The sequence below is a fragment of the Chelonoidis abingdonii genome, chromosome 19, assembly GCF_003597395.2.
Source record: "Chelonoidis abingdonii isolate Lonesome George chromosome 19, CheloAbing_2.0, whole genome shotgun sequence".
Lineage (NCBI taxonomy): Eukaryota > Metazoa > Chordata > Testudines > Testudinidae > Chelonoidis > Chelonoidis abingdonii.
In genome coordinates, this window is record NC_133787.1 from 8,740,239 (window position 1) to 8,766,512 (window position 26,274).

At 39.8% G+C, this 26,274-nt stretch overlaps 2 protein-coding genes across 5 annotated transcripts in view; one reads left to right on the forward strand and one right to left on the reverse strand.

The window, feature by feature from the left end:
* Positions 1 to 5,005, reverse strand: part of DNAAF1 (dynein axonemal assembly factor 1) — a 33,536-nt gene extending 28,531 nt beyond the window's left edge. Inside the window, exon 1 of one of the 3 annotated variants that reach the window (XM_075073703.1) lies at positions 4,942 to 5,005. Coding sequence is in view for 2 of the 3 variants with exons in the window: in XM_032785745.1 (XP_032641636.1) it covers positions 562 to 718 (157 nt within the window). In the remaining variant the exon portion in view is untranslated. Of the gene's footprint in view, positions 1 to 561; positions 719 to 4,941 lie in introns of those variants that run through there. The other 2 variants (XM_032785745.1, XM_032785746.2) reach the window with 2 other exon arrangements.
* Positions 5,006 to 5,096: 91 nt separating this feature from the next.
* Positions 5,097 to 24,338, forward strand: HSDL1 (hydroxysteroid dehydrogenase like 1). Of its 2 annotated transcripts, XM_032785749.2 has the most exons (5): positions 5,097 to 5,165; positions 19,050 to 19,282; positions 20,128 to 20,573; positions 22,619 to 22,849; positions 24,163 to 24,338. In XM_032785749.2, exons 2-5 carry the CDS (start codon positions 19,063 to 19,065, stop codon positions 24,262 to 24,264), a joined length of 999 nt encoding a protein of 332 aa, XP_032641640.1. In that variant the 5' UTR covers positions 5,097 to 5,165; positions 19,050 to 19,062; the 3' UTR covers positions 24,265 to 24,338. The 2 variants fall into 2 exon arrangements, with proteins under 2 accessions (XP_032641640.1, XP_032641642.1); XM_032785751.2 differs by lacking the exon at positions 5,097 to 5,165 and having other exon boundaries at positions 13,609 to 19,282; positions 22,770 to 22,849.
* Positions 24,339 to 26,274: the final 1,936 nt, after the last annotated feature.

Here is a 26,274-nt window from a genome sequence, read left to right on the forward strand (position 1 = left end):
TGGGTCCCTAATCCATGAACTATTGGAACTCATTTACAAAACTTTTCTTAAACATTACATTAATATATTGTCTCGTACTATAGAATTAGAATTTATAATCCCTATCCCATGATGAGAGATCTTTGAGCTATAAGGTATCTTAATTAAAACTATCCTTAGTTTTTTTTTCCCCTCAAAGCATTTTCTCAAAAAAAATCTGATTGAAATAAAAAAAAAATCAGATTTTTTAATTTTTTTTTAAATCATTGATTTTTATCCACCCTGTCATTAAGGGTCTTATTCTGGCCTCAGTTAGGGCAAAACTCACTGAGTTTGGTGGGAGCAGGAACAAGCTCATATTGGATCATATTTTGATCCCAATTACACTAGCATAACAGAGCAGGATATAGCCCAGTGCAAGCTGTATCCCTGTGTGTAAGTGCAGGACTGGACATTAAGAGTTCAGTTAATAAAATATCATCTACTTAAGAAAACAAAAATTAAGTAGCCACATGATCACTACATTCGTACTAGCAGAAAACACTATGGTCAAGTGTTAATGTAGATTTTCCTTTCAATTACCTGTTTTTACAAGACTATGTTCATTGTTTATCTGGATATGTCCATTTCTGCAATCACTTGGAGACTCTTCTGACATATCTTGCTCATTAACTTCCTCCTTGATTCCCTTTTCTGGACCAGTCTCTCCATATGGTGGTCGCATTTTAAGCTTTTCCATTTAGATGGATGACAAGTTAGGGTATGATCTATTAGCCAATCCTATTACTTTTAATCATACAAAATTTCCAGTGGCTTCAATGGGAGTATTGCATGAGTAAGGACCAATACTCCAGTCCTGTGGTTGGATTGGTGTGGGCAAACATTTGAACCTGTGACTTTGTGGGCAGGAAGGTACAATCACAGGGACCCGATTGCAGAATTAAGACCTAACACAAGACTGAAAAAAACATATTGTGGAAAAAAATGCATTATTTTCAAAATATTTTCTGAAAACCATCCTGATATGTTTTTTGAGAGAAGGATGAAAAAAAGCAAGCACTAAAACAGAGTAAATAAGCAAGGATTAAACCAAACAAAAAGTTAAACACACACAGTAGTCACGTAAGATCATGGTAAGGTTATATTTAAAAAACAAAACTCCCATGCCTATAAACATAAATACAATACATAACTATCAAATTGTGTGCCTATCAGCACCCTGGTCACTTCATGCTAGATAGAGCCCTTAGGCTCATCCCAGAGAAAAGGTCAGAGCATAAATTGTGACACATCAAAAGGAGCACAGGAAAGAATTGTGCCTCAAGGAGACATAATTCCTCTCTTGCCCTAAAAGGAAGTAAGTTTCTTCATCCCTTTTCAGGGTGTTATTTACTGCCCCTTATGTACTTGAGTGGCTACTCTGGCTGGGGAATAACCAAAGTCTCCTCCCAGTTCTCTATCCTCTCCAGCTTTCCCCTGACCACTTGCTTGCTGGAGAGATTACTGGATGAACAGCCTTTACTCTCCCTTCACCACACTCCTAGGGCCAGAGCAACAAAGTGAGTTGCAAGGAAAAACCCAGGGTTATGAGTTGAGGGGGCCATTGAGGGGGCCATTTGGGGATTGGTCCTGCTTTGAGCAGAGGGTTGGACTAGATGATCTCCTGAGGTCCCTTCCAAACCCTAATAATCTATGATTGATTCTATGAACGCAGTCAGATGGGGAAGTAAGAGGGTGGAATCTTACTCCTCTGTGTATCTGAGTAAATACCAGGGACAATTTAACCCATTGCTTGTATGTGGATCCTTTCCCCCATTTGCTTTATCTTTTATCGTTTTAGATTGTAAACTCTTTGGTGCAGGTCAATATCTTCTTCTACAGCTGCAGAATGCATAGCAAAATGGTGGCAGTGGGCATTACCACACTATAAATATTAAATAACAAAGGTTCATTTTGACTTCTTGATCAAAACTGGGCTGAATTATAATTCTTAGATATGATGATGAGTGCTGTATAAAACAGACAGTGGTGATATGAAGCTTGGAAACCATACATAGCTGTGAGCTTGTAATGTTTCTCCAATATCAGAAGACGTGAACTACTATGGGTCCGAGTCCTGGGCAGAGGCTGTTGGGTCATTTTGAAACTGAAATTAATATTCTTATTTATTTCTAATAGCAGCTGGGCTAGGCTGGGCGTGTCATATGAATCTCACCCACACTAACGTACTACATGCCCCTGTTTCAAGAGGGTGTCCTTCACAGATCCCCTACTCTGTGGGGCTTCCATCCATCTCCCTCCCTTGTGAGGTGTATCACCTAACCTCCTGCTTCCCATATGAGGTGTCACACAAATTCCCTAACCTGTGGGTGGAGGTACCAAACCTTCCTTCCTATATGGGGGTATCACATGAACAGCTTTCATCCACACATGGGGGGTGTCATCATGGGCAGATTTGGAGTGGGGGAAGGCAGCCTGAGTGTGCAATATAACGAGTTCTGCAGAGGAGACAGGAGACTGCTTCCAGCTTATGCCCCTGAAGCAGCGAGTCAGAATTTTGTTTACAAACATATTGATTAACAGGGCATTAAGATAAGATAAGAAAGAGCTGTTAGGATATTTCCTAAAGTTAAATGATCTCTTCCAAGCTCGATGAACTGCTAAAAGTAAGTAGCCTAAATGACAGAAAGTAATTGTAGATTTTTCTACAATTGTTTCAATTGTATTCAAGAGATAGTAACAAAATTACTAATATCTTTCTTTGAGAAGATGATTTTTTAGACAAAAGAAATGTGTAGATATAATCTACCTGGATGTCAGTAAGGCATCTGATAAAGTTCCACATGGGAAATTATTAATTAAACTGGAGAAGATCAGGATTAATATGAGAACCAAAAGCTGGATAAAGAACTGATTAAAGGGGAAACTGCAACAGGTCATACTGAAAGGTGAACTGTCAGAATGCAGGGAGGTCACTAATGGAGTTCCTCATTTAACATTTTTATTACTGATCTTAGCACATAAAATGGCCATGTGTTAATAAAGTCTGCAAATGACACAAAGTTGGGAGGTATTGCCCATATGGAGGAGGACTGGAATATCATACAAGAAGATCTGGATGACTTTGTAAACTTAAGTAATAGAAATGGGATGAAACTTAATAGTGCAAAGTCATGCATTTTGGGACTAACAAGAATTTTTGCTATAAACTGGAGATTTATCAGTTGGAAGTGACAGAGGAAGAGAAAGACCTTGGTGTATTGGTTGATCACAGGATGACTATGAGCTATCAATGTGATGCAGCCGTGAAAAAGGCCAACACGGTCCTGGGGTACACCAGATGAGGTATTTCCAGAAGAGACAGGGAAGTGTTAGTACCATTATACAAGGCACTGGTGATATCTCATCTGAAGTAGTGTGTGCAATTCTGGTCTCCCATGTTTAAGAAAGATGAATTCAAATTGGTTGCAGAGAAGGGCTACTAGGATGATCTGAGGAATGGAAAATCTACCTTATGACAGGAAACTCAGAGAGCTTGGCTTGTTTAGTCTAACAAAAAGAAGGCTGAGGGAAGAGATGATTGCTTTCTATAAATACATCAGAAGGATAAATACCAGGGAGGAAGAGGAGTTCTTTAAGTTAAGCACCAATGTGGACCCCAGAACAAATGGATATAAACTGGTCATCAACAAGTTTAGGCTTTAAATTAGGCGAAGGTTTGTAACCATTAGAGGAGTGAAGTTCTGGACCAGCCTCCCAAAGGGAGCAGTGGGAGCAAAAAACCTGACTTCAAAACTGAGCTTGATAACTTTATAAAGGGGATGGTACGACAGGATTGCCTACAATGGCATGTGGCCCATCACTGATGGCCTGTAGCAGAACTCCCCAACAGATAGAGACGCAACACTGGATGGGGAGGGCTCTGAGTTACCACAGAGAATTCTTTCCCAGGAATCTTCCTGGTGGGTCTTGCCCACTTTCTCAGGATCTAACTGATAACTTTATTTGGGGTCGGGAAGGAATTTTCCCCCAGGTCAAATTGGTAGAGACCCTAAGGTTGTTTTTTTTCCCCTTCCTTTACAGCATGGGTCACTTGCAGGTTTAAACTAGTGTAAATGATGTATCATCTGTAACTGTAGTCTTTGAACCATTAGGTGAGTACTTCAGTAACTCAGCCAGAGGTTAGGGGGTCTATTACAGGACTGAGTGGGTGAGGTTCTATGGCCTGCAAGGTGCAGAAGGTCAGACTCAATGATCATGATGATCACTTCTGACTTCAGCAAAAAGAACGAGGAGTACTTGTGGCACCTTAGAGACTAACACATTTATTTAAGCATAAATTTAAATTTGTTAGTCTCTAAGGTGCCACAAGTACTCCTTGTTCTTTTTGCTGATACAGACTAACTCGGGTACCACTCTCAAACCCATCACCATGCAAGGCACTGCATTTAGTTGTATGAAGTGGAAATCCATCAACTTCATGAAAAAACTCGTACAGATACAGACTTGTAGCCGATTAAGTGGGTTTTAGCCCATGAAAGCTTATGCTTAAATAAATGTGTTAGTCTCTAAGGTGCCACAAGTACTCCGGTTCTTTTTGCTGATGGGGACTAAGACGGCTGCCACTCTGAAACTTCTGACTTCAGTCAGCCTATCTGAGTAAGAATATTCCTCACAATTTTAAACCTAACCAGGGATGTCAGAACATGTTAGTATTAGAGCTGAGTGGGTCTAATTCTTTTTTTAAACATTTTATTTTCTTTATATAGGAATTAGATACAGTGCTCTCCCCGCCCCCCCCCGCACAGTCGCATTGGCCTGACTGGAGCTGCCCCCCTCAAATATAGAAATCAAACGATGCCTATGGGCGTCTCACAAATTCCCTATCCTGTGTGTAGGGTACAGACCCTCCCCTAGGGGTGTCATGTAAATTTCCTCCCTCATCTCAAAGCGGAGACTCACCCGCTTACCTCCGCCTCAACCGTTACCAACCGCTTCTCCCGTAACCATGGCGACCTCAACGGCGGGACCAGAAGCCCCTGCGCGGCGCCCTCCAGCAACGGCGTCCGGAACGTCCCGCCCCCGGACCTTACCAACAAGGAGTCAGGTGTCTGGGAGTGGGCGGGGCCGGTGCGGGAGGAGAAGTGGAATTCGGCAGGGCCAGTCCTAGTCCTCCGCGCGCGCAGGTACGGGGGTGTGTGCGGGGAGTCAGCAGGGGCTGGGCGAGGGAGGCACAGGGGAAGGGGGCTGGGCTTAGGGGGTATATGTGGAGGGTGGGGTCTGGACAGGGTGTGGGATATGTGGGGAGTGAGGGTCTAGGGAGACGAGATTGGGTAGCGGGGTCCGGGCTTAGGGGTTATATGTGGAGGAGGAGGGTCTGGGTGAGGGGAAGGGGGGGTCTGGACAGGGTGTGGGATATGTGGGGAGTGAGGGTCTAGGGAGACGAGATTGGGTAGGGGGATCTGGGCAGAGGAGAAAGCGGGTCCGGGCTTAGGGGTTATATGTGGAGGAGGGTCTGGGTGAGGGGAAGGGGGGGTCTGACAGGGTGTGGGACGAGGGGAGTGAGGGTCTAGGGAGACAGGGGATTGGGTAGGGGGGTTGGGTAGAGGGGGCTGGGCTTAGGGGGTATATGTGGAGGAGGAGGCCCTGAGTGAGGGGAAGGGTGGGAGGTCTGGACAGGGTGTGAGATATGTGGGGAGTGAGGGTCTAGGAAGATGGGGGATTGAGTAGAGGGGGCTGGGAAGAGGAGACCAGGTGTTTGGGCTTAGGGGATATATGTGGAGGAGGAGGAAGAGGGTCTGGGGAAGGGCGGGGTCTAAGTACGGGGTGGGAGATCTGGTTTTATAGTCTAGAAAATCCACAAGAGTGCACACTGTGGTCTTCTGGTCTGACCTGTTCTAACACCGGACGTGGATTTCCCTGACTAATTCCTGTTTGACTTAGAGTACTGTATATCTTTTAGAAAAACATCCAACTTAAAAGTTGCTAGTGTTGGAGAATCCACCATGACTTTGGTAAATTGTTGTTAATTTACCCCTTATCTTCAGACTTGCCTAGCTTCAACTTCTGGCTGTTAGATCTTGTTAGACCTATCTTTGTTAGGGTGACCAACCCTCCCGGTATCAGGCCCTATCTCCTGGAGGCTATTGAAGCCAAACTGGGAGATTTTAGGCTCTAAAAGTCTGGAAACACCGCAGGGCTAAGGCAGGCTCCCTACGTACCCTGACCCCATGCCGCTCCCAAAGCGGCCAGTACGTGCGGTGGAAACGGGGTGGAAGGGGCTCCATGTGCTGTCCCCCGCCTGTGTGCTGACTCCACAGCGTCCCTTTAGCTGGTAACTGCAACCAATTTGAGCTGTGGGGGTGGTGCCTGTGAGCATGGGCAGTGTGTGAAGGCCCCCTGCTCCCCCCATCCTAGGAGCTGTTGCCAGAGGGACATGTCAGCCTCTTCCAGGAGCGGCGCAGGGCCAAAGTAGGCAGGGAGCCGCCTAAGGTAAGCACCTCCTTGCTGGAGCCCACTCCCTCCTGCACCCCTGCCCCAGTCCTGAGTCCTCTCCTGTACCCAAACTCCATTCCAGAGCCTACACCCCAGCCCTGAGCCCCAAACCTCCTTCAAGAGCCTACACCCCTCCTGTACCCCACCCTCTCCTGCACCAAAACTCCCTCCTGGAGCCTGCACCCCAATCTCCTGACCAAGCCTTGAGCCCCGTCCAGCATCCAAACTCCCTCCCAGAGCTTGCACCCTGCACCCCCTCTGTAGCCCAACCCCCAGCCTGGTGAAAGTGAGTGAGGGTGGGGTGGAGTGAGCATGGCAGAGCTTTGGGGAAGGTGTGTGGCAGGGGGAGGGGCCTCAGTGTAGGGGTGGGGCAAGGGTGTTTGGGTTTGTGTGATTAGACAGTTGGCTACCCTATTTTCTGCTAGCTTGAAGAGCCCATTAGGGGTCCCCCACCCTCTCTTGGTTCTTGTCTCACAGAAAGAAAGCAGAAGGTCATAGTCCAAAGTGCAGGCAATGTGATGTTTACTGGGGTTAACAAGCAAGCATATGCACATCTCTGTACATCCTTAGAGCTCTTCCCCCCCTTAACAGGTTTAACTCTACCTGTAGTGCTCATCCCTGGTACCACCCCTTACAATTTATGGTCATGTTCTGTTTTGGAGGGTCTTCAGTATGGGGGCTTTGGTATCATCTCTTTTGTACCCCATGGGGAGGGGTAGGGAGTGAGATTATGTACCAGCCAGGGGCACCTTTTCTTTTACTTTTTGTGTTTCTTATACCTCTCCCCTCATCCTTCTTGTCTCTCCCAGCTGGGTTGCTTAACCTTGTCTTGGGAGAGTAGTTGAAGCAGAACTTTCCTTCAGTTGTACATTTTTATATTAAACTCCCACCCTACCCAGCAATACTTTAACTCTGTTTCTTATCTTTTCTCATTTTATTAAAAACCCATCTGGCTGTAGGCAGAAGCAACACACACTGCCTTTGTTCACTTATGTCAGTAAGAATATAAGACACAAACAGTTGTATTTTAAAAACTTCAAAATACAAATGGGCATACAAAACCTAAAATTCTGTCTCAGGCAAATAAACAGGCCTAAATACTATATTATCATTACTAATAAGCCTGTTCTCAAATAATTGTTCCTCATGTAAGTATTATAAACTGTGATCAAGTCAGCCCATAATCTTCTCTTCATTAAGGAAAATGAATTTAGTGCCTTGATTCTCTCGCTATAAAGCATGTTTTCCAATCCTTTAATTGCTTTTGTGTGTCTTCCTTTGAACTCTCTCCAATTTGTCACACCAGTGCCAAATACAGAGGTAGCATAACCTAAATACTCTTATTTGAGATTTCCCTGTTCATACATCCAAGAATTGTATCAGCCCTTTTAGCCATAGTATATCACTCTAAGCTCGTGTTCAGTTGATCTTGTAAGTATGAGCTACATTCTTTTTTCCTAGATTCATGACTTTACATTTGGTCATATTAAAATGCATACTGTTTATTTTTGCCCAGCTTCCCAGCAATCCAGATCGCTCTGTACCAGTGACCTGTTCTCTTCATTATTTACCATGCACCCAATTTTTGTATCATCTTTAAATTTTTTCAGTGATTTATGTTTTCTTCCAGCTCATTGATAAAAATGTTAAATAGCATAGGCCCAAAACCAATCCCTGTACACACCCACACAATATTCCCCTTTTATGACTAAATTATGAAATCTGTAAATTAGCCAGTTTTTAATCCATTTAATGTGTGCCAGGTTAGTTTTGTAACATTTTAATCTTTTAATGAAAATGTTATGTGGTACCAAATCAACTGCCTTACAGAAGTCCATGTATGTTGCAGCAACGCTATTACCTTTATCAAACAAACTTCTAATTTCATTTAAAAAACCAAACAGATTATATCAAGTTAGTTTGACAGGATCTATTTTCCATGAACACATGATGAATGGTATTAATTATATTACTTTCCTTTAATTCTTTATTATTTGAATCCTTTATCAGCCACTCAATTATTTTGCTCAAGATTGATATCAGGCTGACAGGTCTATGGTTACCTGAATCATCTTGTTTACCCTTTTAAAATGTTGGTGCATTAGCTTTCTTCCAGTTTTCTGGCATTTCCCCAGTGTTCCAAGAGTTGTTGAAAATCAACACAAATGGTCCAGCAAACTCCTTGGCTGGCTCTTTTAAATCTCTTTGATTCAAGTTATCCAGACCTGCTGATTTTAAAATGTTTAACTTTGGTACCTGCTGTTTAACATCCTTCTGTGTTACTATTAGAATGGAAAGTGTTTCTTTATCATATGAGATAACTACATTCTTTGTTTTTTTCCCCAAATATAGAACAGAAATATTTATTGAACTTTCTGCATTATTGTTGAAGGCTCTACCATTTCTATCTAGTAATGGACTGACACCATTGTTAGGATTCTTTTTGTTCCTAATATTCTTAAAAGAAAAAACAAAAAACCCTCTCCTTATTTTCCTTAACTCTACTGTCTGTAGATTGTTCCTTGTTTCTTTCAGCTTCCCTTATCAATGTTCTACAATTCCTAGTTTCTGATTTAATCAACCTCCCCTTAATTTGTTATATTGTTTTGTTTGTTACAGCTGCTTTTTCTTCCCCTCTAAGCCAAATTGTTTTTTAGCCAGTACAGTCTTTTTTTCTCAGTTGTGAGACTGTGGCTTTTTGGGCCTCTAGTAAAATGTTCTTGAACAATTTCCAATTATTCACGTTTTTCTGTTTAAATGTGATTTGGCATATAATAGTTTTTAGTTTTTATGAAATTAGCCCGTATAAAGCACCAAGTATGTGTATTACTGGTTTGGACTTTATTTGGTTTGCCCATAACAAATGTGATCACGTGTATCTACGCTAACCCAAAATTTTAGTTCTCTGATCATTTCCTTTTTCTGTCAGGAGAAGATCTAATATAGAATTCCCCTGTGTTGGTTGCAATGCTTTTGAGATAAGAAATTGTTGTCTTATGTTTTGAAATTCTGAGGATGTTTTAGTTCTGGCAGCATATGAAACCTCCAGTGTCTGTTCCCCATCATCATGCAGCCTTTTTTCTATATGTTCCTAAGGAGCTGGTCATCCTTTTCAAATCACGCTAAGGGTGGCTTGTGGCAGATACCAACTGGTACCCTATCTTGTGCTTTATCTGTTAGGACACTGATCCATAAGCATTCAAGATCATTTTCTTCCAAATTGTCAGTGATTTAGAAGCAGGTAATGTCATTTTTGACATGGAGTGTCACTTCCCTTCCCCTTTTGCCCACTGAATCCTGAATGATTAGGTTGTAACCTTGGTGATTCCGGTTCTGGATGTGGGTGGGGAGAGGAGGTCTAGGTGAGAGGAGAACATATATTACAGTATTCTACAGTCACTATTTCTTGGTAACTGCTTTGCCTCATTCAGTTTGGATGGTGCTCAGTGAATGAAGCAGGGATGCAGTCATTGAACAGGGAAGATACATTAATGTACTGAAATAATTTATCAGTATGTTTCATTTATTAAAATATTTAAAAATAAGTAGATAATTTTCCCAGTGGGAATTAATATTTTTAAAATTCTTTGAAAGCAATTGTTTTCATCTTTGCTTCTATTTTTAATAAGCTGTTTAAAATAAGGGCTGTACCTCTTTCTCATACAAGATGCATGATGCACAGTGAGTGCTGAATAAGGAAATGGTCATTCTGAATTAATAGTATGCAATTAACAACTGCCTCCTAATCCACATGTAGCGTATGGGGAAACTGAGAAGCACAGACAAGGAACCAATTTCAGCCTCACAGAGTTAGGCCTTTGCGTGTGACAATAATTAGGCTTTTCTTGGCTTTTGAGTGCTTGACTGTGCTTTGCATGAAGTATTTATATAATTCAGATATTGTGTGCTGCACTAAGCATGAGTTAGTGTTTTGCTTGACAAAGATGGACTTGTACACCTTTTTTTGTATACAGTTAAGCACATCCATAAGTGCTTTACTGAATTGGCGCCTAAGTGTCCAGTGGTAGGGCATTGCACTGGAAGCCCAGGAGATGATTTTCTGCTTCATTTTTCCCATCTGCCAAATAGGGATTGAGATGCTCTCCCCACTTTATAAATTACTTCCACACCCATGGATGAAAATGATATATAACAATACTTTGCTCTTTCCATATAGCACTACGTCTTATTGTTAGTATTACATGAATAATGATCGGTTTGTTGGTAATTTCTTTAATGTTCATAATTGTTGTGTATTGACTGCTCAAAATATTTAGGAACCGTAACAAAATTGTCAGTTATACCCATGCTCTTGATATTTGTAATATATAGTTGACTTAAGTAGGATTTTAGTCTCTTGAATTTCCATTTTTCTTTATACAAAAAAGTTAACATCCTTCTCCCAGTTTGTCCCTAGTGTCGTGACGCTCACAAATTTCATTTCCATCATCGGAAAAACAAAACAAAAGCAAGCATTTTGTTTTCCTTAGCAAAAAAATGTAATGGGCCAAATTTAGAGTGACTGAAAAAGGTATAATTGAGTTGAAGTCTCTGAAATTACTCTGTCTTTCAGTAGGAATAAATATGCCCCAGGATTACCATGTGACTGACTCATTCTGTTGTGGGTTTATCACTTTTATATCCAGGTTCTTTTATGGTATCTCAATGATACGTCAATGATATTATAAATACTGTTTTTCCCCAAAAGAAATCATGGTGAACTAGCCTTCAAATCATCAAGTAATATCAGTGTATTGTATAATGGTTACACTGCAAACATAATTTTGCAGCTTACCTTTTTTATAGCATATGCAGGACTTAGAAATGTCAGACCTGCTGCTCCTCTTTAAAATTTGAACATCAGAAAACCTGGATTTTGGATCTTTGTGACCTGTAGTTTGCCAGTGACGCTATTGATACACTGTCAGGCAATGTGAGAATCCGCTATCCAGGTTTTACTCTGATCTTGAAGCTTCTTACACTGAAACTATTAAAGCAATGAGCAGAACTTAAGAGAGGATTTGCTGCTTGGTTTATTATTTAATAGAAAATGCCTTCAAAAATATAACTAGAAACCTTGGACCAATTTTTCACAGGGTATGTAAAATTCATGGGTTTCTTGACTTGTGTTCTGATGTAATGTCTGGACTTATCTGGTAAGAAAAAACCTATTAAAAATTAAGCGAACATGCTTATGCCACCTACAATCATCCTCTTTTTGGAGTGAATTATTAATGGAAAGCTGGAGGGGAGGCATTTGTTTTTTAAATAATTTACAGGTAAAAATTCTGCAAGGTAGGAAACTGACAGGGTCAAAAAGCTTAGAATAGAAAAGTATTGATATGAGAAAATGGCCTAGGAGCAGGGGTTCTCAAACGGGTTTGGGACCCCTCAGAGGGTCACGAGGTTATTACATGAGGGGTTGCAAGCTGTTAACCTCCACTCCAACCACGCTTTGCCTCCAGCATTTATAATGGTGTTAAATATATAATTATTTTTTTAATTTGTAAGGGGGGTGTCACACTCAGAGTCTTGCTATGTGAAAGGAGTCACCACTATAAAAATTTGAGAACCACTGGCCTAGAGAGAGGGCAGGGTTAGCAAAGGGAATTCAATCAGGATGAAAAGGGGGATAGTTCCTAGGTAAATGTCAGTCCCACTTCTGTCTTTTTTACGCAAATGGCTTTGACTTACACAAGTGAATAAATAGAAGTAGAGAGAGGAATATTCACGAAGAGAGTGCTGTGTGACTTTCAGTGTAAATTGAGTGATTGATGAGAGAACCAAAAGTAGGCATATGGTCAGATTCATTCCTGCTGGGATCAACAGGGGGGTGATTCAACCAGAGAGAACAGGTGGTAGTACTGCTCCATCACAGTTGCCACTGGGAAAAGGCAGCTCTGAATTATGTCAGGAAGCCTGCTGGTGTAGGATGCGCTGGATCAACACATCTCCTAGCTGCTCTGACCCTGCATCCTCTTCAACCAATGCTACCCACCTGCAGTCCCCTACCATTCTGTATGCTGCCAGAGATCTCCATCTGCTGCCGTCAGCAAAGACCTTGAGTCGACTTAGCCGATAGCATACAAGGAAGAATAATACAAAGAAGCCAAGAGAAATATCGGGAGGTGTTTGTCAATAGTGCATTAAATGTGTCTGTACAACGTCTTAAAGCAGCAAAGCAAGAAAGCGTAATTTTGGGATATAATATATGCATGCAGGCTTCAAATGCGCTGGAAGATAAAATAGAGAATTGTGAGGACTGAAGAGTTTGTGAGCAAAAGACATGGGGGTACAGATGGTGACTGGAATGGTGGGGGAGGAGAAACATGGCCAATTTTGAAGCAAGATTATCTGATTTGCAAAGAATGTAGCATTGACTGTCCCAGGATATTTTCAAAACAAGACGGTGCTTTACTGAACTCATAGGGCACAAGAGTGTGTGTATGCAGGGAATAGATCTTGTGTGAATTAAAGAATGAGTAAAATTCCAGGAAGTGATGAGAGACCTAGCATTTCTGTGCTACTCCTTTAAGCACAGAAATGTGTGCTTGTGTGCATCAGGCTGGAAGTAAATCTTTTTATTTACATTGGTCATCAATCCTGCTACTTGCCAACTGAGGAGCATTACACCAGACTCTGCTGCATTACTTTTCTGCATTACTTTCATCTCCATTTAATAGCTAATCTAGCTATCGGGCATCCCAAGTAATAAATACAGACTGTAATGCCAAGATATGATGCTCGTGATCTCAAAGATTAAAAATACATCCATATGCCCTCTTAAAGGTGCCGTAGTGTTATAGTTGCAGTTAGGCAAGTTCAGTTGAGCCAATCATAACATTATTAAAGAATGAGTAAAATTCCAGGAAGTGATGAGAGACCTAGCATTTCTGTGCTACTCCTTTAAGCCATGGATGTGTGAGTATCTAGCTGTCACATTTCTAGATGTAAAATCTGTTGTTATACTTTTATATTATTTATATAAAACCTGCACTGTGCAGAATCCATCCTCTGATTACTTGTATTTTCTATCTGTTTTGTATATTGTGTTTGTATAAATTGGGGAGATCCTTGGGCCAGTGACTCAGTGGTTCTGTGTTTTCTGTAGAGTAATAACATGAAACACATAAGCAATAGTGTCTTGTATAAAGATAAGGACTGAAGACAGCTGTTTTAGTTGTATAATTTACAAAGATGATGATAAAATAGAAGCAGTTTATCCTGAATATATTTACTCAGGAGGTAATTGTTAAAATAGGTCAAAATGTCAATATTGGTGATTGAAATAAAGATAGAACCATCCACTTTTAAAAAGGGAGTTAAGGAGTTTTAACCATTTACTATTTTTAATACATCTCAAATAGCATTTCATCATAATCTTCCCCTTTCTTGTCCTCCATATCCTCTCTAACTTCTTTGGTTTCCTCTTACTCCTGGTTTTTCACCATCTCTCATGCAGCCCCCTTTCCTGCATGCCAAGCAGCTTCCTTCATCGCTTTAAACCTCACCTATTTTTGTAATCTTCCATTATTAATCTCCTCCACAATGGTTCTTCTGTGTGCACTTGTGCTATATACAGTATTGTATTTGTTAAAATTAGATTGTAACCCCTTCAGGACAGGAACCTAAGCCTTCTGTGTGTTCTGGAAAGTGTCACGTACACTTACAGTGCTCTATGAATAAGAAATGAAAATGCCCCACCATGGAAGTTGAGATCTTCAGGTCAGTTCTGGGATTACTTTCCAGTGCTGGTGGCAGGACTTTCACAGTTGAGCATGCTTGTATAGTCTGCTGTCCTGAGCAGTTCACCGGAATCTGCATTTGGCAGCCCTCTGGACGTAGTGTAAGACAGAGGTTCTCAAACTGGGGTTTGGGACCTCTCAGGGGGTCATGAGATTATATGGGGGTTGCAAGTGTTAACCTCCACCCCAACCCCACTTTGCCTCCAGCATTTATAATGGTGTTAAATATGTAAAAAAGTGTTTTTAATTCATAAGGGGGAATCACACTCAGAGACTTGCTATGTGAAAGGGGTCACCGGTATAAAAGTTTGAGAACCACTGGTGTAAGAGCTATTAGTTTTGGCAGGCTTTCGTAGAGTCTTATGGAGAGTTTTATTAACAAGCAGAGGTTCTTTTATACTGTATTGATCTTGAATTTTTGTTTCCTCTTAAAATGATAACTCTTGTACTGAGAGCTTCATGCATGTATTAGATTAAAGGGGCACTTTTAGGTCAGTTAAGGACCAGATTTTTTTTAAACCAATGTATTGTTTTCCCCAATCCCTTAATCCTTCCCCTGTGCAGTGAAAAAGGGTTGCCACCGCTGAGGCACAAAAAAAGGGACAGCCATGTCAGTATGGTCCTGAGCCCATAAAACTGGACAGCTGCCAATGTGTACTAAGCCCCCTTACAGGTTTCTTGGGACAACTACCTCAAAAAGGGATGATCCTGGGAAAACCTGGACAGGTGGCAACCCTAACTGGGAGTCCATTTTTTTTCTGTGTTTGATGTCCAGTGCCAGTAAAACATTTAATTTTCCTCATGCAGACTTCAGCGTGTTTAATACTATTCAAAGGGGTCTAATCCTTCAATCATTCCTGAAGTTGTTTTAACATATTTTGTTGAAAGCACCACCACAGATTGGTCCCTAAAACTGGAAGTTTTTCTTATTAGTTTTGCCACTGCCTTTATAGAAATAAATTTAAAATTAAAATGATTTTACTTTTCAATTATAGCCCCTCACAGTAGCATCTGATAGAAGATATTCCTCCTCCTTAAAAATGTGAAGTTAATTTCAGTTTCCAGATTTAAATGAATACAAAATGCGTTTTACTTTACTTAGTTTGAAAAAATAAATTCAGACTCTCACAGGCATTTGAGATTTTTGTGACTTCAAAGAATGATCATTTATTTCAAAATGGCTAGAAGTGCAGTGGATGATTTGGAGAACAGGGCAGAGACCTTATCTTTCCATTTGAAGAACTTACAAATTTATAATAGATATGATACGGTGAGTGAAGGTACAAATAATAGGGAGGGGAAGAACAGGGGTTAACAGGCAAACTAGCCACATTATTTCTCTATCAGGGTGAGAGAAGAGAGAGACTATTTCTGTTTTGAAATAGAAGGAACTTGGATATTATGGCAGTGGGGTGATACAAGTAAATAGATCATATAATAACTCAGTTTAGGTATGTGTACAAATGGGTGGGAAAACAAAGTTGTTTAGAATATTATAATGGAATCACTTGTGGCTGTTGCAGTTTTAAGGCAGTATTTGAATGCAGAGAGGGTGGTGGTTTAGTGGACCACACTAGAAGCATTCTAGAAGCAAATCACCTGCAGAAATTATCTGATAAGATCATGAAATCTGTGAGGGCAGTTAAAGGGATAACATCAAGTTAAAAACTGCCTTTCTGTCTGTATTACCTGCTTCTGTTACAAGTAATGACTAGCTGAAAGATGTTAGCAGAAAAAGTTTTGTTTTTTTTCCCTTCTCAAGTTTGTGTTTTACAGCACTTCGTATATCATCAGTTTCAACAGTATCTCCTGCATAGATTGTTTGCCCTTTGGTGTGGGTGAGTCTCGCTCATACAGCGACATGGAATGTTAAAATATTAGGGTAGCATAAAACTTCAGAAAATATATTTGTAAAACCACAAATATTGGCATGATGAATCAGCAGTATGTGTAGTATCTGACATGATTTCAAAATCAGTTTTTGAAATGACTAGATTGTAAACTCATGGTCACCCCTAATTAGTGAAAGAGTAATTAATGACTGCAGAATAAATAACAATAGCTGTTGAAAAGACTCATGTAGCTGAATTCAGCTTTTTATATGGTGACAAATCACATGCACAAAACTACATTTTACATTAGGACTGCATTAACTTTATGCTCTTTTGGGCAACAAACTAGAATTTGAGGTAAACATTTTGACCCACATTTCGACCCACATTTCCCAGAGTTTTGTAGACAATCCAGGGTCCATGCACAGGTTGGAGCCATTGGAGAGTTTATAAATCCCCAGTTTAGATGTGTGTGCGTTGGGCATGCACTTTTGACGTGTGAACCTTTATGTTGTGATATGTTAGTTTTTGCTAGTTTCTGCATACTAAGAAGATGGCCTATAATTCAGTCTAGTAAAATAAGAAATATGCTGTTCAATTAAGCTCAAAGTGATGATCATTTTTCACATGCCTATTAAGCTTCACAATTAGTATGTTTTATCCAAAAGAAGCAGATTGCAGTGGGCTTTACAGACAATATATGGGTCACTAGACCCTTCACTAAAATGTAGTCATTTCGCAAGTAGGATGTTGCATCTAACTTAATATTCCAAAGTTAGGAATACTGCATATTAATTTAGGACAGAAAGGGAAGAATATCTTCAACTGAAACAATAGGAGGAACATAGATAGCTCAGAACAGAATAGCCAGAGTTGAAGTTTAGTTGAGACAGAGAGTCCTTTTTATTAATCGCCCCTGTCTCCCCAATACTGTATTTTATGACTGTAACTACAGGTTTTCAGGAGTTTGCTTTTTTGTTTCACCCTGTGTATCTGACTAGTAGAACTATATTAATCTCGTAGCTTCTCTACATGATCATGTTGAAGTCATTGACAAAACTAGCATTAAATTTTGTTAGATTGCCTATGGGCTGCACTTTCCACAGTATTTTCTGAATCCAGGCTACAGTATATGCATCCCATAATTAGCAAGTAACTATAAAAATACTGAGCTGTGCATGTCTTTAATTAATGCAGAGGAGTGGTTCACATAAACTTCTTTATCCTCTTGTGGAATTCTAACTCCCTGTTTCTAATCCTAATCTCTTGCCAGATCCTATGTGTTGCAATCACAGTAGCAGAAAACAATAATGTTCATAGGCAAAACATTTTGCAGGCACTTGTAGGAGTAGAATATGTACAATATGTTGCAACTATATGCTGTATGTAACATCTTTAGGCTGGGAAAGATTAGATTTTTATCATAAATGTGGGTATCTATTTCACCACACACAAACTGACTAAACAGTATTTCCATAGATAGTTGAAATTTAAAGATCAGCAAACTAAGAGAAATTCTTGAGAACTTGTTAGAGGCTCTTATTAAATAATTGTCTGACACCCCAACGCTTTCCTGCAACAGTGCAAATATAAATAGGTAATAAAAAGAAGCTTTAAACCCCAAATTTTGTGAAACTATGAAAATGTAAGTTGATAAAAATAGAAAAAAGCTTAAAAATGAGCATTAATATTAGCTGTCAAAATTAGAAAAAAATAAAAATTGAATTCTGCCAAGCCTGAATGTCTTGCATGCCCAAATGCTTCACAGGAGTAAATAATACAATTACAGAGATAAATCCAAAACAATAGCAGAGAGGAAATTAAATAATACATAGGAGAGATGAAAGTGATTTTTTTCACCTGAGATTTGAAAACAAATGGAAAGCCAAATGGGAGGTGGGGTAGGAAGGGGAGGTGATAGCTGAAGGGAAACAATTGTAGGTAGTTGGGAGTAGCAAAGTAGAAGGGTTTTGCACCAATCGTGGTGAAATTGGTGGGGGGCTGGGACAGAAAGAAGAGGTAGGTGCAGAATGAGCAGAAGTAGGCATGAAGAAATGAGTGGGAAGCCAGTGCAAGGCCATGTAGTGTCTTCAGAACAAGGACTAGAGTTTTGATCTTGGAGGTAATAGGGAATTAGCGGTGTTGTAGGGTATTGCCCATGTGTGGGAACATGCAGTAGGATGAGTGAAATCATCATTCATGTGACAGTCTGGAGACAGGACTTGGGGCACCAAGAATCATAGAAATATAGGGCTTGAAGGAATGAAGTCCAGTCCTCTGTCCTGAGGCAGGACCAAGTAAACATAGACCATCCCTGACAAGAACAGGTTGGACAAATACCTAAAAACTTCCAATGATGGGGATTCCACAACCTCCCCTGGAAGGCTATTCTAGTGCTTAACTACTCTTATCATTAGACAGATTTTCCTTGCTTCAGATTAAGCCCCTTAGTTCTTCCCTTATCTTCACTAGACATGAAAAACAATTGATCAACATCCTCTTTGTAACATATTTGAAGGTTATCAGGTCCCCCATTAGTCATCTTCTCTCAAGACTAAATATGCACATATTTTTTACCTTTCCTAAAAGATCAGGTTTTCTAAACCTTTTTCATTTATGTTGCTATCTGGAGAAGCGTTGCAATAAAGAAGCCAAGAAAAGATGAACTATAGATCAGGATTTTAAATAGGGTGGATTTGAAACAATTTTATTTTGGGGGGAGGTGTTGATAAACTGGCTTACATTATGGGAAAAAGAAAGTCAGACTGCTGTTAACAGTGGACTTTCCAGATGTTCAACAGTTGCATGGTTCTGTGTTGGTGCCCTGGCTTCCTTCCATCTTGAAATTTTACTAAATATCCGTACAAAAAGAGTAAAATTCCACCTCATTTCAATCAGATTATTCTGTTCTATAGCTATAGTCAGTGTAATATTGATGTTCTGCTAAACAGGTGGGGTTTGATAATTGCTTATATATCACCTGTGTTTTATTTTTTAGATTTCTGATTGCCATGGCTGCAGTTGACAGTTTCTACCTCTTGTACAGGGAGATTGGTCGTTCCTGCAGTTGTTATATGGAGGCACTGGCTTTAGTTGGAGCCTGGTATATGGCCAGAAAATGCCTCACTCTTGTGTGTGATTCTTACAGCTTGATCAGGTTGCATTTCATCCCCAAGCTGGTGAGCAGGGCTGATTTCGTCAAGCAGTATGGAAGATGGGCTGTAGTCACTGGTAAGAGAATGCAACAGTGTGTCTGTTGTTTTTATCTGAAAGCCAGTCGTAATTGCGTTTGATTTGAAAGATGCTTTTCCCCTCCTTGCCCTTAGTAATTATCTACCCTTTAGTGATATGTACTATATTTTGTGAAGCTATTTTTTCAGATGAATCTGGACCTTTCATAGTAGATACTGGCCCTGAAATAACAGCATTGATAAACTCTCCACCATACTTTTCATCCCTTTTAAACAGAGGATCCAGTCTCTCGGTGCTTAGGGAGTCCTACTGACTTCAGTTGTGCTCTTACAATCTGATACAACCTCTTTCCGTGCAAATATTACTGGATTTTGCCATTCTTTTTCCTTTAGTTAGCCACTCTGCTGCTTCTGCGTGTCTGATCAGACTCAGAAGTTGTTGACATCTAAGAAGACCTCTAGTTGAAAAGTGACTATTGGAGGAGCAGAATGGCAAGCAGATATATACCCACTATCTTGTTCACATTCTTTGTATAAAGACTTACACAAAGCACTCAGATTTGGATCAGGGTAAAATTTGTACCTCTGACATACTCTCTTCGCCAGACTTGCCTCAGTCTTCTAATCCTGGGCTCTAAAACCTGCACCACTCTCATAGTTACTTTTACTACTTTGGGGTACATTTACTACTTGATTTGAGGTTTTAACTGATTGTAACAGACAAGTCTTTCTCTGGCATGGTTTTACTGAGATCAGGGCTGATCACTTATTTCTTATCACCTTAAAGGGGAACAATATCATAATGAAATAAAAGCGGAAACAGAAAACTGGGGTCACCATACTAGCTGCTGTATCTACACATTACTATCTTACTTTCTACTGTAGGTAGCACAGCTGGCATTGGAAAAGCCTATGCAGAAGAACTGGCAAGCCGTGGCATCAACATTATCTTAATTAGCCGGAGCAAAGAGAAGCTGGAGGCCGTAGCTAAAGACATAGCCAAAATCTATAAAGTTGAAACTGCTGTTATAGTAGCAGATTTCAGCAAAGGTCGTGAGATTTACTCTTCCGTTAAGGAAGCCCTCAGAGACAAAGACATTGGGATTTTGGTGAATAATGTAGGAGTGTTTTATACCTACCCGGAGTATTTTACCAGGTTATCTGAGGACAAACTATGGGAAATTGTCAATGTAAATATTGCTGCTGCTAACATGATGGTGCATATAGTGCTGCCAGGGATGGTACAGAGGAAAAGAGGTGCGATTGTGAATGTTTCTTCTGGATCCTGCTGCAAACCCACGCCACAAATGGCAGTGTATTCAGCCTCCAAGGTAAGCCAGGGTGCAGAATGTGCTTAACCCTACCATGCCAATTGAGCTTCACTAGCTTGTGCAGAGGGGCGTGAGGCTATTTATTTGTATTGTGGTAGAGCTTAAGAGCGCCAGTCATGGATCAGGGCACCATTTGGTAAATGCTATACAAAAAATAGCTTTACCTGTTGGTCCATTTAGAGTGGCTAGTGTCACAAATGATGCTCGCCTGGGCCATCTGAAGCACAAGGACTGTGCCTTCTCCCTACACAAGAGGAGGAAGAGGGAAGGCTCTTGACTTCATTCTCTGCCTCTCTCCTCTAGCCACCCCCACAGGGAAAGTCCCAGGTCATTTCAGATGTTTTAGGGTATATTCTACCTAATTAAAACATAAGAGATTCTCAGGTTCTCATATAATGCTAATTTTTTAAGTGTGTGGCAAAGTGTTCCAAGTAGTAAGTTGCTGTGGATTACAGTAAACTAGTAAACCTCTAAAAGTAGTTTAGCGTAGCTACTTGCTGGTAATGCTTTTTGTTGTTAACTTAATCCTTTATTAAATGTCAGTTTCAGAACAGTAAAGTGCTATTTTTTGCAAAATTTAGAGAAAAGGATGTGCCTAATGTCTCACTTACCTAGATGTGGAATTTCATACATTAAAGTGAATGTTTGAAATGAAATATACACAAGTTGAGAGGGAAGGTACTGTACATCTGGGGTCAGACTTGGGTTGTGGGGGGTTACAGATATCATTTGCAAGAATGAAAAGATACATACATATCGCATAATTGGCATAGACCCAGATTGAGGTGCATTACAGTACTGCCTAGAAGTTTTAGAAATGACCAAAATCCTCGTGATAGCAGTAGAACTAATATCAGAGACTTCCTGCCTCCTCTATACAAGATCCCATGAAGGGGAAGGATTACGAAAGCCACAATCCTTTAAACACTTTATTAATTTTAAGCAAGTGAGTAATCCCACCGACTTGAGTTGAACTATTAACAGGCTAAGTGTTTGCAGGATCACAGCCAAGGCTACCAGGAGTTAGAGAAGGACTAGTGGGGCTATTGACATTGCAGATTCAGTTTCTGCTTCAGGCATATTATTTTTAAAGTTTTGGGGGGGGGGGGTGTTGTTTTTAGTGTTTAGTTTGTTTCCCCTCCACAAGCAGAGTGAGTTTGGGAAGGGAAGATGACTCCCTTCTTCTCACTATGCCCTGTGAGCAACTGTGGGAGAGAATCCATAAGTCATGGAGCAATGCAGAAGTATGCGCACATGTGAGAATCCAGAATCTTACTGGCTGCCCACTTAGTTACCAGCACTGCACTGATATCACAGGCATCTGATTAACCATTTACCATGGTAGCCGTGCAGCAGATAACATTACAACAATGATACTACTATAAGAGTGTACCAAACTTATTTATTGTGCTGTGCTTGATTTCCATAGTCCCAGCTATCAGGTTTATGATGCCAAAGATTAGTTTTTACATTGGGAGGTAAAATGAGCTGAGGAAAATGTTTGGGCCATGCCCACAAATTTAGGCCTTAATTCTGTAAACATGCATGTATGTAATTTTACACACGAGTACTTCTGTTAGCTTCTGTGAGACTATGTGGATATGAAAAGTTAAGCACATGTATAATGTTTGCAGGAGCAGGACCGAAATGACTACACACACTGCTGTCTAATGCACCAAGTAAACTTCAGGTAGTGTTTGCAACAATAGTAGGTTTCAGTACAACAAAAAGTTCAGCCAGACGTAAGTGTCTTTAAAATTGACATACCTTTAAACTAATTAACTGGGTCTCCTACAATTTGCTGGAAAAAAACAAACAGATGTTTAAAATTGGAAATCACGGTCATGCTATAAAAACATATTATGGACTTTTTCTAGTATTTATGTCAAAATATAAGTTTTCTTTTTTTTATAACCCTTTTGTCAGAATAGTAGTATAGTTGTCCAAGATACTAGTTTTAATAATACTTTACACCAAGACTTTATTACCCCCCTTCTCCCCATGCAAAATTGAGGAATCCTAATTTTCTGCTTTTATTTTACCAGGCCTACTTGGACCACTTCAGTAGAGCACTACATTATGAATATGCTTCAAAAGGAATCTTTATTCAGAGTTTAATCCCCTTCTTCATCTCCACAAACATGACACAATTTGGTGATCGCATTCTGTCAAACAAGTTTTTTTTAATGCCTTCAGCTAAAGTATATGTACATCATGCTGTTTCCACCCTTGGGATATCCAGAAGGACTACAGGATACTGGATCCATTCTATTCAGGTAACGTAATTCATCCGACTAGTTTACATTAGTAAATCTCATTACCTTTTCAAAGGGGGAAATTTAATTTTGTGGCTTGCATTGATTTTCATGGGAGTCAAGAAGCTAAAACAAGTGCAAAGTTTTGGACATTTATTTCTAATCAGCAGCACAAACCAATTAACCTAAACCAGAGGCACTGCTCCATATTTCTTGACCGCTTCCACGTTTAATCAAATTATGACTGGATTACATATTTTGCCTTAGGAGGAGAGGAAGAATCTGATAGCTACTTTCAATTTGCAGTCAAATTGAAAATAATTGCATTCAAAAACACATAAGAGTTTACCAAATGAAATTAATAGGCAGCAGGTTTAAAACAAAAGGAAGTATTTTTTCACACAACACACAGTCAGTCTGTGGAACTCCTGTCAGAGGATATTGTGAAAGCCAAGAAGACTAAAACAGGGTTCAAAAAAGAACTAGGTAAGTTCGTGGAGGATAGGTCCATCAATAGCTATGAGCTTTGATGGGCAGGAATGGTGTCCCTAGCCTCTGTTTTCCAGAAGCTGGGAATGGTTGACCAGGGATGAATCACTTGACGATTACCTGTTCTGCTAATTCCCTATGGGGCAACTGGCATTGGCTGCTGTCGGAAGACAGGATACTGGGCTAGATGGATCTTTGGTCTGACCTAGTATTGCCCTTCTTATGTTCTTATATAACATCTTGCACCTCTCTTAACTTGAATATGTCACAGTTCAGTAACTGTTTTCATTGAATTACACTTAAAATTTCCTGAAAATATTTGTTGTGTTTAAAAAAATTGTTACAAAATCCACACCTTTAGCCACAACTACCTGAAAATGTGTCTCCGTTTAAAGTAGATTTCCTTTTTTCTTTATTGCACAGTATGTGACCATAACCTCACTTTGCAAAAGGACTGGTGTGAGCACTAATGACACTTCTTGGCTAATTTGGATCATTTTGTAAAGTGGGAAAGGAGGAGGGACGTAAGGGGTGGAGATTAGGAAGAAATGAAGGGGAGAGCATGGAATTTATGAATAAACTACTAAGATATTTGCAGAGCCTGATCTTACACCTGTATGAGTAAGGTGGTTCTAAGGTCCATAACATTATATTTAGTTACAGCATTTGTTTTTTAATTTTAATTATCATATACTGTAGTTTGTTCTATTTAATGTAAAATAACAAGTGTTGATGTTCAGAAAAGGAGTTGTACTTTCATGGTAGTTCGAAAAACTGCAAGTTTACCTAGACAGAACAGATCCTTTATTTCTAATCAATTTATTTTTTCCCCCTCTCTTTTGTAGTTTCTGCTTGTACAGTACATTCCAGAATGGCTCTGGGTTTGGGGAATGCAGATGCTCAACAGTGCTCTACGTCGGGACGCCATATCTCACGGAATATATTAGGAATATCATCTAGGAAATAGCCAATGTGCTAAACTACTGCAGTAGCCTAATTTGAGCATTGCAAGAACTCTTTTTTATTTAAAAAAAAAAAAAATTTGCTAATATGTCTTCATCACAAACAATATATGTATCATAGTTACCAGAGAAGCCTGGATCCTGCCCCTCTCTTGTACTACTGGGCCCAGAGCAAAAGCTGAGCAGGACATAACTGATTTTTGTCAAGTTTAGTTCAGATAGTTAAACCTCTGAGTTTCTCATGTAACTGAATGAGAATGGGCAGTGTGCTGATTCTGCGTGGAATTGACTGATTATGGAAATCCTAATAATATGAATGGGAATTTAGATAGCCCGGTGTTTTGCAGGATTGGGCACTGAAAGAGTTGAAGGGGATCCCAAATCATGTGTTATAAAGACAATCTCTGATTTTAAATGAACTAAATTTCTTTGCAAGGGACTATCTTGTGTTGGTTTTCCAGTCTTGTCATTGCAGGTGTTATGTTGAAAAATGTATAAGGTTACTTTTCAAAACTGGGAAAAAGGTAGAATGCATTTAAGCCTTTTTAGTTATTAACTCTTTTGTTTCTGTGTGTTCTGTATTGCTATGATAGAGCAGCAGTAAAGTTCAAATAAAAATGTTTGCTTGCTTTTCTATACCAAGTTTGAAAGATTTTAATCCAATTTTCAAGTGGATACTCCATTAATAATCTGTGATGTCTGAAGAATTTAATCAGAAACTTAAAAAACTGTTTTAAAAAGTCCATGATTTAAGGTGGAGTCTTTTGAGCTTAATATATTTAGGTCATCTTTCTTCTCTAAGTGAAAACCCTATTTAATTTTGTAACATTTGCTTTTATGTTGCTAGTACTGTAGCAATTTTTACTACTTTCTGGCCACCTTGTACCATATACTATGGTGTTAATACTCACCAGAAAATTTAGATTTTCTGGGAGTCAAATGCGCTATTTTTTTGTTGTCTACGTATAAATCCCATGTTAAACCAGAATCTGAATTATGCATAGTAGATTTATCACTGTTTTCTATGTAATATCATTAGGATTCTTTATTACCACCCCCTGAACTGTTATAGTGAGACCATTAAAAGTGTAGAAAAATGATGCAGAAGTAACTTTATGTAGCAGTGGATATCTTCTAATTTGTGTTAATAGATCAGTTACCTATGAGACCAGGATTTTCCCTATGTTCAGTGCCAACCTCTTGTGTGGGATACAGGCCTAAAGAGCAGTAGCAACAATGTACAGCTCCACGGAGGGCAGGAGAGAGGAAGACCATGCAGGAGTACTCTGCGCCTCTTATACAGCAGAGCAGTGCTTCATGGCAGCAACATGGAGAGAGAGTTCACATGGGTCCAACAACTACATCTATCCATTGCCCAAAACCCCACAGTGCAAGGCATATAGCAGGTTATAGCCTCTGATAGGGCCCAGATGATGCAGTTGTAGCTGTAAAATAAAACTGACTCCATGCCAGCTGTGGGTTGGGAAATCAGGATTCTCCCCCACCACCCAACTCCACTTACCATAGGTGCCCTGTGCAAAGCCTGAATATTTACTTTGTATAGGGGGGTTAGAATTCAGCCCCAATTGAATAAAGGATGGGTGCCGATTTGGCTAATTACAAACCTGTTACGATATGGCTAATTCTAAAACATATCTTGTGGTATTTTTGGTCAGATCTCCTTAAAGTCCAATATACAGATAGTTCGTACAGTGAAACCTCCCAAAGGTTTGTATTATATAAAACTAAGACAAAGTGCTGTATGACTCAGTATATTTGCAATGCTAATTAGCAGTTCGCTGACTGAGTTACTGCCTAGAGTGAAATTCAGTTGGGTCTAACAACACTAAGTTATTTGTTTCATATAAGCCTATATGGTTTGGGTATTGACTCATGCTCATGAACAAGATTGATTTAGGTAAGTGTGGGTACATACAAAAATGGTGTACACAAACTGTACACATTTTATTAAAGAAAGACAAACTTTTTTCTTCA

Coding starts and splice junctions, on each gene's coding strand:
- HSDL1 (XM_032785749.2), top strand. CDS start 19,063: ATGGCTGCAGTTGACAGTTTCTACCTCTTGTACAGGGAGATTGGTCGT. Junction 19,283..20,127: donor AAGATGGGCTGTAGTCACTG/GTAAGAGAATGC, acceptor TTTCTACTGTAG/GTAGCACAGCTGGCATTGGA. Junction 22,850..24,162: donor ACTGGATCCATTCTATTCAG/GTAACGTAATTC, acceptor TCTCTTTTGTAG/TTTCTGCTTGTACAGTACAT.